Source organism: Cyrtonyx montezumae, unplaced genomic scaffold (genome assembly GCF_038088225.1).
Source record: "Cyrtonyx montezumae isolate F1298 unplaced genomic scaffold, pur_monq_1.0 scaffold_8, whole genome shotgun sequence".
Classification (NCBI taxonomy): domain Eukaryota; kingdom Metazoa; phylum Chordata; class Aves; order Galliformes; family Odontophoridae; genus Cyrtonyx; species Cyrtonyx montezumae.
The window spans coordinates 77314078-77325529 of NW_027072089.1; the positions used below are offsets into that span (position 1 = coordinate 77314078).

The 11452-nt window shown below is 41.5% G+C and overlaps 2 protein-coding genes across 2 annotated transcripts in view; one reads left to right on the forward strand and one right to left on the reverse strand.

Moving 5' to 3' along the window:
* The window catches only part of LOC136059152 (vacuolar protein sorting-associated protein 4B), a 382624-nt gene that overhangs the window by 123815 nt on the left and 247357 nt on the right, over window positions 1-11452 (reverse strand). The window lies entirely within an intron of this gene.
* Window positions 2570-8565, forward strand: LOC136059164 (heterochromatin-associated protein MENT). Its single transcript, XM_065753145.1, has 8 exons — window positions 2570-2762; window positions 3872-4048; window positions 4383-4466; window positions 4852-4989; window positions 5531-5648; window positions 5836-5978; window positions 6816-6983; window positions 7858-8565. Exons 1-8 carry the CDS (start codon window positions 2751-2753, stop codon window positions 8269-8271), a joined length of 1254 nt encoding a protein of 417 aa, XP_065609217.1. The 5' UTR covers window positions 2570-2750; the 3' UTR covers window positions 8272-8565.

The following is an 11452-nucleotide window of genomic DNA, read 5'->3' on the forward strand; positions in this document are numbered from 1 at the left end:
TGACTGATAGTGAGTCCTTTCTGTATCATTCCATGTGACTAGCTGTGTCCAGGCTCCCTTTTGGCTCTGCCTCCCAAATGCAAAGAAACAGGGAAAGTGTGAAGCAAACGCTTTCCTGTATTCTCACACAGACTCACAAGCACTGCCTCCTGGCTCAGCTGTGAAACATGTCACAGGACCTCCATGTACTCAGAGGCATTTCTGACATGTCCTGCTCCACCTAACAGAACAGCTTCAGGTCCTAATGAAAAGTCTCTCAGGCATTATCTGATGTTCCTCATGAATAAAGACACAAAAGCCATTTCTGGGAGGTCAAGAAGAAACAAAACCCCAACAATATGAATCCAAACTCTAAAGCCTATAAAGCCAATGGAAATGACATTCACCTTTTCCATTTTAAGCATAGTTGCAAAGATGAGAGAGTGAATGTCGTCTTGACAATGCTGGATCACTACCAAGGGCCAATGGCAACAAAATTAGAGGATGAGTCTTGCATTGAGGAACAACATTTTCCCATGCTAAATAGCAAGCACTGGGGCAGATTGCCCAGAAAATCTGAGGATTTCCCATCCTTCAAAGGGTTGTGGCTGACCGTATAAACTGATGGGTCTGCTCCAAGCACAAGCTGGACTATGGAAGTCCCTATCAACCAGCTTGTGTCTTATTTCTCTGCTGTCAACATCCATTCTGCCTTACCACCTCCATTTCTCATACTCTTTGGCACTTAGGCAGCTTCACTAGCAGGGGCAGATTGCTTGCTTGCTCTCAGCATATTTCTCTGGGTCTTGGAATCTCTCTAGCTTGGCCTTCCCCACCAATCAATCATGCAGTGGACTTTTCTTCTACTCTGATTTTTTGGTAACCCTTCTCATCATACTAAAGTCATCACTTGTTTAATTTCTGGCGTTTCTTCATTGCCTTGCATAACACTGATTTCTATAGGTTTTCAGAAGACTTGACCCACTCTGTTCCTGTAATCAGGCTTACAGCAAAATGCTTGGCACACCATACAGTTTCCTTCCCTTCCTTCTCTTTCCTTCCCTTTCCCCTAGACTCTTACAGATGTTGCCACTAGCTTCCCCTTCTCTTACCACCCAAGAGCAACTCTGCTGTCTTCTGGGACAGTAGAATGACAACTGCTGTGCCATATTTATCCCTGTTGTATTTTTTTCACTCCATCCTTGCTCATGCTCTGTCAGTAGAGCTGTTTCAATTCTTGTTCCCCTCCACTGCATGCAAGTACTGTCTGCTAACTCAGTATTTTGCGGTGTTTAGTCTCTAAAACGTTTCCCAGCCACGGATGCAATAAGATTATTTCACCAACACAAGAAGCAACGTGTTCAGCCTTACATCTTCCATGGCTTTGCCTCTGCCTGTGCTGATTATCTTCACTCTGAAGCTTGACACTCAGTCTAATTCAAACAACAATCTCTTGACATTTTATGCTGATGTCTTGTCTTATTCATAGAATAGCTTGGGTTAGAAGGAACCTCAAAGAACATCTAGCTCCAAGTCATCCTGACAACCACTAAATCAGGCACCATATCAGGCTGCCCAGGCCCCATGCAACCTAGCCTTGAATGTCTCCAGGGATGGGGCACAACAGCTTCTCTGGTAACCTGTTCCAGCACCTCACCAACTTCTCAGTCAAAACTTTCCCTGACATCTAATCTAAGTCTACTTTCTTTTAGTTTAAAAGGATTTCCCCTTATCCTATCACTATGTACTTATGCAAAAAGCTGATTTCCCTCTTTATTTGTAAGCTCCCTTTAAGTACTGGAAGGCTGCTATTCAGTCTCCCCTGAGCTTTCAATTCTTCAGACTGAACAGGCCCAGCTCCCTCAGCCTGTCTTTGCAGAAGTCTTCCAGTTTTCTAATCATCTTCATAGTCCTGCTCTGGACTCATTCCAAAAGGTCCACATTGTTCCTGTGCTGGTGATCTCAGGCCTGAACACAGTACTCCAGATGGGGCCTCATGTGGACAGAGTAGAAGGGGAAAATCACCTCCCCTACCCTTCTGGCCACCCCTCTTCTGATGCAGCCCAGGATACTGTTGGCCTTCCAGGCTGCAAGAGCACACTGCTGGCTCATGTTAAGTTTTTCATCTACCAGTATCCCTAAGTCCTTCTCTCTCTGTAGGGCTGTTCTCAGTGAGTTCTTATCCTAGTAAAGACACAACCAAGTGCAACACCTACTTTCTTGAACCTCATTATGATCACATAGACCCAATTCTCCAGCCTGTCCAGGTCTCTATTCAAAAACGAGAGTAACGACTTTCCAAGCTTTGGAAAATTGGACCAGGCCTACAATACCTGCTTACATTCAGACACCAAAACCACGCATTCTGGTTCTGTAATCATTTTACTAGGTTTATTTATTTTAAACAACAGACCAGTAGTCTTTAGAACACCAGATCATTAAAATGAGTGAACTGTTTTGCTGTCTTCTCAGTAGACAACTGTGTTGTAACAAATGCAGATGAGATTATGATCCACATTGTTCCTTCAAAATGCCTAGAACTAAAACATATCAAGATCAACAAGGAAATAAAATGTAACAAGGTCAACAAATAGGACAAAACTGTATGAGATCTTTTCAGGATTCGGAAGAGAGAAGCTTTGAGTAGGCGGGAACAGAATTGATATAGGAGAGAAAGGGAAGTGCAAACTGTACTATATGCCTACATTTATTCACTGCTTAACACGCAGACACAGAACCTGACTGAGGACAAGACCCAAGCCTTCTCTCTCATGAGATCACAGGTAAACATTTAAAATAAATAACTTTTCTGATGTTTTTAAATGGTTATCTGCAGCTTGTATGGCAGTGAAGTATATTAAAACATACCAGAGTTATACTGCAACCATTATTCTTGTTTTATGCTTTTCTAGATGTCATGCCTTATAGAAAATGAATGCGTGAGCTAAGGAAAACAGTTAGGTGCAGAATTGATCACAGGAAGGAAAATCTTGTCAGGACAGTAGCTGCCTTACTAATTAAAATCTTCAGTTTGATAAAGGAGTCTCATACTTCAGGTAAAGCAAAGACCATGTTCATTCTGCCTTGTGCATGATCAGGCCAGGGACTCAGAGAAGTAGAGGAAAATGGACTGATTACTATCCTGATGCTCATGGTCAGGTTCTCCAAGGAGAGGAAGTCGCTCTGCGGTACAGATTTGGTATAGACTGCCTAACGGCTGCCAGAAGAGATAAAGGCTTTGGTAACAAAAAACTTGATAAATATCTGTGGACTTCAAAGATTGACCTGCAATTTCGGCACTACCATTCCAAAAATATAAATCTTTCTGTATGTAATAATAACAAAAATAACAAGAACATTTTCTGGTCTCCCTATTGGAAAACAACATCAGTTAAAGTTTGGAACGTTCATATCTTATACAGCCTAAGAGTTACACCTAAATATATTCTCAGTATCAGCTCCAAATTCTATCTAGATCCAAAATGAGGTAGTGAAAAGAGCAGATGTCCCATGTAAAAAAACTGTTTAAGCTTCCCTGGGAACATTACTTGGAAAATGAGTTAAAAATGAAAACAAACAAAATACGCAGCTTACACATCTGCACACTTTTGAAAATGAAAAGCAGAAAGAAACACAAATAAAGGGCAGCTCTACAAAAGAGGATGTATCTATAATTACAGGGAAATTTGAGATGGATAAAAAAAACCTAAAAGAAATTGCTGCTCCCAGCAGGTGGCACGTGGTATATGTAGAAGATAAAACATACAACTAGGCTACTAGTTTCAAAAGGTACCTATGCACTGCATTGCAAATATAACATTTCTCACTCGTGCACTATATACATCATTTTGGACACTCAAACACCACAATTCTGTCTGTTGCCTCTTTCCAGGCTGTAGCAATGGAACAGATCTCGGCATCAGTTGGCAACTTTACAATTGATCTTTTCAACAAGCTGAATGAGACCAATAGGGACAAAAACATTTTCTTTTCCCCTTTGAGTATATCATCCGCTCTGGCCCTGACATACCTGGCTGCAAAAGGCAATACAGCAAAAGAGATGGCAGAGGTAAGTCACTCTGTGAAGATATGGTGCTCAACACCACATTTTGTTTTGCACAAATGCATTGCTTTTGCTGAGTGCAATGCCTGTGGAAGGGAGCTCAGTCTTGGGGTGTGCAGGAAGCACTTTGATGACGCTCTGAGAGAAGAGCAATACTGTTCCTTGTTACTGTGCAGGTTTTACATATACTACAGCTCCAGTGTCCCTTTGATTAGAACAGAAGATAGCATAGTGAGTTATTGTAAGGAGCCAAACATGACAACCATTTTATCTCTATTAGGTTTTAGGTCATGCAAATTACTTCATGCCAGATTCTTACCTTTGGAAACTCTGTTTGCAGGTTCTTCATTTCACTAAAGCTGTGGGGGCTGAAAGCTCTTCTGCAGCCAGACCTTCTCGGGGGAGACCAAAAAGAAGAAGAATGGTATCTATTAGACCTGAAATCCCAAGATAAAGAATCTCTAGAATCAAAGTGTCCAGAAACAGGTTTAAGAGTTCGGTATTTCTTGTTTGCAGCTCTCTATATGTTTAAAATACAACACCCAATATTCTTTGCAACGCATTCAAGTTCAGTTCCCTTCACTCATTCAGACTCAAAAGTATGGAAGCACAAGTCACTGGGATAGCCTGGAAGGTTTGCAATATGGTAAATCAGTTAATCAAGTCTCACAATCTGCAGCACAGGCAAATTTGACAAGATAAAAAGTAAAAGAGGAACTGAAATCCTACCCTCACATGCATCCCTTAGTGTATTTCAAAAACTTCATGCAAAAAATGAAACTGGTGAATGTATAGTTTCTCTTTCCAAGGACCCTGAGCACGAGCAAGCTGAAAACATCCACTCTGGCTTCAAAGAGCTCCTGACAGCCCTCAACAAACCCAGAAACACCTACTCACTGAAAAGTGCCAACCGTATCTTTGTGGAAAAAAAATACCCATTGCTGCCTGTAAGTTGAATAGTTTTATTTCAAAGTGGGTTAAGAAAAGATGAAAAAAAAAAAGTTTTGCATTGTTTTCACTTGTCATTAATAGAACAGATTTGAAGCAGCCCTGAAATGCTGCTAATGACAAGCCTTGGCTTCCAGTAATAAACTTCACTGGAAAGCACCAGTCATACCCAGTATGTAACAATGCACTTGGCTGTAACGCAGGACTCCTTTATATGCAATACAGCTATAACATTAGGAACTTCAATACATACAATTGAAACTGAGATACTAAAATAAGCACATCCAGGGGATGTGCACATTCTTCTCCAAATAAAAGTGGGAACAAGAGAATAAGTGTAGGGAAAAGTCTGTCCTTTGGTTACTTCCCTAACTGTTAACTCACTGCTCAGCAGAGAGCAAAAAGCTACATCCTGCAGTCATCTATGTGCAATAAGTTAACAACAAGCCCAGGAGCTAACAAATTCCTTTTTGGACTATTAAAATAGGGTACAATACAGAATAATTTGTTCTTTCTTTCTTTTTGTATGTCATTTTCCAGACATATATACAGCTCAGTAAGAAATACTATAAGGCAGAGCCACACAAGGTTAACCTTAAGACAGCACCAGAACAATCCAGAAAGGAAATCAACAACTGGGTGGAAAAACAAACTGAGAGTAAGTTCAGCTCGACCCCAACATCTTTCCTCTCCCTGCTGCCCCCTTTGGGACCCTGTTCCCACACCTGTGACTGTGGCATCCAAGTCATGCCTTCTGAGACAGTAGATGGCTGTCTGCTTCATAATGAAAACATTTCCTCACTGCGTTACACTGGAGTAAAACCTGACTCTTCTGATTTCAAAAGGCAAAATCAAGGATTTCCTGAGTTCAGACGATGTGAAGAACAGTACCAAGTTGATCTTGGTCAATGCCATTTACTTCAAGGCAGAATGGGAGGAGAAATTTCAGGCAGGAAACACGGATATGCAACCCTTCCGACTAAGCAAGGTAAGCTCATCTGGTGTCTTTACAGCAAGGAGACTGGAGACTGCACCTACTGATGCCTTCTTTCTATTTCATCAGTCCTTTAGGCATCTCTGTGTTAAACAGACTGTCCAAAAAGCTGTTTACAGCAAAATGGGTCAGTGGTCAGCTCACCAATATTTATGGAACATTAAGATGCTGCTCAGGCAAAGGATAACTAGATCCAAACGGAACACAGTTTCCAGAAATGCCAGAATCACTTAAAGCCTTTTTGCAAAACTTAGTTAAAAGGGCTAGACTGTAAAAATCAGATATTGAGAATCCATGTTCCCTAGACAGGAGCTATATGCCATGCCATGGGTGAATGCAGTACCCAAGTCTTTGTACTGCACAGCCCTGCTGCAAATACAGCTGGTCAAATACAGATGCAGCAGCCTGGCCCACTGGCTGGGTGTATGGCTGAGTGAGACTAGAAGTAACATTGCCAGAGGGAAGAGACCACAAAAAGGCTGAACAACATTTATCCTCTTAAACCATAGCTGTTTCACTGCTGCAGTGTCAGGTGGCTGTATACCATGCCTGCTCCATTCCCCCTAATTCTTGCAGACACTTCTGACTCCCTTCCTCCCTCCTTTGTTGGTTAATGTGCACGTTCTGGGGAAAAGAAAAAATCAGTTAGCTCTGTCCCCGATAAAATACTCCAGGACAAGAGCCAAGATCAGCAATATTGTCCAGTCAAGGAAGGCCTTGGGAAAAGAACGTCAAATTTCTGTTACAAAAGCTGCTTATGAAAGTTTCCTCTTCACAAGGAATTCCTTTTTTCAAGGAACAATTTCTAACAGATAAATAAATACCTTACAGAACAAGTCCAAGCTCGTGAAGATGATGTATATGAGACACACATTTCCAGTTCTTATCATGGAAAAAATGAACTTCAAAATGATTGAGCTGCCATATGTGAAACATGAACTCAGTATGTTCATCCTACTTCCAGATGATATCAAAGACAGCACTACGGGTCTGGAGCAGGTAAAAAGTTATACTACATCGATTCTGTATCACCATCCAGTCATTACAACAAAAAGGACAGGCTGATGACCATATCTCCTCCTGGACATGTACTTTGATCTCCCCACTAGCTGAGTTAACTTCCCGGGAGGATTAGATAAGTATTAAATGTATTTTTCTCCCCATTGTGTAGTCATATTTTGGTAAGAAATGAGGACCAGTAATGATAAATGCAGATCAGATGCTTACTTCTTCAATAGCCCCATGCCTAATAACAAATGCCTGGCACAGGTTAAATCTCGCCTCTCTGCACACTTGGGGGTGATGGTACTGCAGAAGGAGTCAGCCTCTTCTGGAGACGATGCGTCTGCTACACAGACCTCTCCTCCATGGCCTAGAGGGTTAATCACCACCTTGTTCCTATTCTTTTCACCTCCAAAAGCATTTACTTAACTATCTTTAAAGCTAAGATTTTGGTAACAATGCAGTTACTACAATACTAAAATCTGCCACTGTGGTTATTACATTTGCAAGTCTGTTAAACACTTGGTCTCTACCATGTCAAAAATACTACTCATTACTTTCCTCTGTTTGATTTGAGCTGAACACTGGTGGCACAGTGCCCAGGCAAGAGGGCAGTACTACCTCAGGTTGTAGGGTGCCCTTTCTTTCTTCTGCAATTAATTTGGCAGAAGTAGTGCTGAAAAACTTGCAGCATTATGTCTCACATTTGCTTTCCAGACTGTTCTCCGGCCATCAATAAAGGCAATTTATATTTCATATTTTCAGTTAAATATGCCATTTTAAAAAATGTTTAAACTGTTTGATTAAAAAAATAATAATTAATAGGTTTAACCTTGCAATTATCAAATTCCTCTTATTTCTTAAACAACAGCTGGAAAGAGAACTCACCTACGAGAAGCTGTCAGAATGGGCTGATTCAAAGAAGATGTCAGTAACTCTCGTGGATCTGCATCTGCCAAAGTTCTCACTGGAGGACAAATATGACCTGACAAATACATTGAGGAGCATGGGAATGGCAAGTGCCTTCAACAGCAATGCTGATTTCAGCGGAATGGCTGGTGAGAGGGATTTGGCTATTTCCAAAGTATGTCACCAGTCTTTTGTTGCAGTTGATGAGAAAGGCACTGAGGCAGCTGCTGCTACTGCTGTAATTGTAAGAGTTACAAGTGGGCTTATCAGCCATGTTCTGAAATTTAAGGCTGATCACCCTTTCCACTTCTTCATCAGACACAACAAATCGAAAACCATTCTGTTTTTTGGCAGATTCTGCTGCCCAGTAGAATGAGTTATTCCTTGCTCACAGAGGGATCCGAAGTTCACTTTTTGAAGGAAAAATGAAAGTGAACCATAGCGTTAAAAGCTCAGTTTTCAACCATATGGCCATAAGTACTGGAAGCCTATGTCTTTTTCTCTTAAGTAAGGCAGCACCCAGACAACACCCTGTGCCTCAAAGACCATTTCTCTACTGCTCCTTTCCACTATGCTAATGAAACTGCCTTTCATAGAAAGCAAATCCTTGATAAATAGTTGCTAACTTTGTTCACCTTGCATTTTGTCCTTATTTCTCTAAACTCTGGAGATTGAGTATCCTAGCCAGCAAAAATTGCAAAGAAAACCACAGGCAACATGCCTTATTGCTACCTCTTTTTGAAACATGATCTAAAAAATTCAAATTTGCTTCCCATTTCCAATTTAACATAACTATATCTGTTTCCTGGCTAACACCTGCACTGTTCCCTTGCTACCTGTATGGTTGATAAGTATATGATCTGTAACCTGTGAGTGCCTTTCAGCTAAGATAGTCCCAGTATTGACAGAAACATCAATAAATTTTTTATGGATGCTTCACTTCGTAATTTTGCCATGATACACATTTAAACAATAAATGAATTTGGAATTGCGCTCGTGCTATGCAAGATTCTGACTCATCCAGCTCTTTTAAAGCATCCTGTACAATGGATGGCTGACACACATTTCCACTCCTGCTGTTTCAAAACAACCGTCCCATTATTGCTAATTGACAAAGTGCTGAGACACTCTAATAAACCAGGGCCTTACTTCCACTAGATTTCATACAACACTGAAAACGCTGTTATTCAACATGTTACCCTAGTAATTTACTAATCACATCAAATTAACTCAAAGCCTATGATAACAGAGTTAAAGCATTTGCCCAGTCTTGTTCAACATCTTTGTCAATAATCTAGATAAAGGGATACAGTGCATCCTCAGCAAGTTTGCTGACAGTATGAAGCTAGGAAGAGTGGCTAACATACCAGAAAGCTGTGCTGCCATTCAGTGAGACCTGGACAGGCTGGAGAGTTGGGTGGAGAGGAAACTGATAAGTTTCAACAAGAAAAAGTGTAAGATCATGCACCTGGGGAGGAATAACTGCAAGCATCAGTACAGATTAGGAGCTAGCCTGCTGAAAGGAAGGTCTGAGGAGAAAAACCTGTCTTGGTAGACAGCAGATTGGCCATGAGCCAGCAGTGTGCCCTTGTGGCCCAGGCAGCCAATGGCATCTTGGGGTGAATTAAAAAGAGTGTGGTCAGCAAGATGAGAATGGGGATCCTCCCCCTCTACTCTGCCCTTGTGAGGCCACATCTGGAGTATTATGTCCAGGTCTGGCCCCCTTAGTTCAAGAAAGAAAGGGAACTGCTGAAGAGAGTTCAGTGGAAAGCTGCAAAAGTTGATTAGGGGCCTAGAGCATCTCCCATACAAGGAAAGGTTGAGAGACCAGAGACTATTCATAGTGGATAAAACTGAGGAGTGGATCTCATAACTGTTCATAAATATCTAAAGTGTGGGAGTCAAGAAAATGGGTCCAGACTCTTTTCAGTGGTGTGCAACAACAGAACAAGGGGCAATGGCCAAAAACTGCAATGCAGGAAATGCTATACAGACGTGAGTTAAGTATTTCTTTACTTTGAGGGTGACAGAGCACTGGAACAGGCTGTCCAGAGAGGTTGTGGAGTCTCCTCCTCTAGACCTGCCTGAATGCTTTCCTTTGCAGCCTGCTGTAGGGAACTGCTTTAGCAGGGGGGTGGACTGTATGATCTCCAAGAGGTCCCTTCCAAACTTTAAAATTCTGTGATTTGAACTTACTTTCACTGTAAGCATTCAGTTTCCCATTTTGACCACTGCTTATTGCACTATCAGCCTCTCTTGGACCTACTGAAAAAGCTCATTTTCTTCTGCATCATCATTCACAAAAAATAAAAGTCTGACCAGAGCGAACCGCCCAGAAAAGCAGCTTTCAAACATTCAACGCTACATCAGCAACATCAGTTTCCTCGCAGCTGTGCTTTCCTATGCCTATGAGAAATTGCATAAAATCTTGTAGCCATTATGACACCTGGCTACCACGTGTCACAGAATATTATTTCAAGCAACAAGATTTGAATGCTGGAGGGTGGTACTGTATAAACATACACTCTCAGCAAAATTCCACCTATATTACAGCTCACTCTACACCTCAACAAAAGGTAGTCTATTTGAAAATATACCTCCACCCAACAATACCTGCACCTTCTACTCTGTACACCATGCTGCTTCTAAACTCAGTGCCCTCCCTCACCTGTAACCCCCAGCTCAGGGTTCATCTGTCTGCCTAGTACTCCAATGTACTCCACTAATGTACTCTAATGTACTCCACTAGCTACGTACCTCCAGCTGGATTTTGTGCCACTGATCACAACCCTCTGGGCCTGGTGGTGTCCACTTATCTAACCCATAATTTGTCAGCCTGGCCATAAGAATATTACAGGAAAGAGCGTTAAATGTAGTTTCTAACGTCAAAGTAAACAACATACGGTATTGTCCGCCCATCAAAGAGGCCAGCTGCCTCGTGGTAGAAGGCAGTCAGGCTGGCTAAGCATGACTTGCTCTTCATGTATCAATCCTGACTACTCTCAGTCTCCTTGTTCCTCGTGAGTTTAATAGCACCCACCTCTGTGGTAGACTGACTTCACGAGAAGCAGATAATGGCAAAGAGAGGACGGCATAATAAAGACAAGGAATGTTACGGTGCTGCTGTATTTTTAGTACTCAAGACTTGGTTGCAGAAAAAAAAAAGCAACAAAAAAGCCTATTTTAAACTAAAATGCAAATGTTTGTTCTTCTAAGGTTTTTATTTTACCCTCAGTAACTGGAACAGGAAAATCCCTTCATAAATATTATTTATACTCCAGTCACTTATAGGTCTACTGCAACAAGAGTGAATGGGACTTCCCACAGAGTTAAAAAACTGTAATTGGACATAGCCTAGCACCGATTCTAAATCATGCTGTTTTTTTAACCATGCATAAGTGCAAAATCCCAGATGGACCAAACTACAGAGTAAATTGATCACAGGTATAGGAGTACTACAACAGAATAGACAGAAAGATACAATCTCACATCCACACTGAGAAAGCTGGGGACGAACAATGACTTCATCAGAATGCCTGAGAAAAGTGACTTGTTTT

Coding starts and splice junctions, on each gene's coding strand:
- LOC136059164 (XM_065753145.1), top strand. Junction 4,049..4,382: donor CAGCAAAAGAGATGGCAGAG/GTAAGTCACTCT, acceptor CTCTGTTTGCAG/GTTCTTCATTTCACTAAAGC. Junction 5,979..6,815: donor AACCCTTCCGACTAAGCAAG/GTAAGCTCATCT, acceptor AATACCTTACAG/AACAAGTCCAAGCTCGTGAA.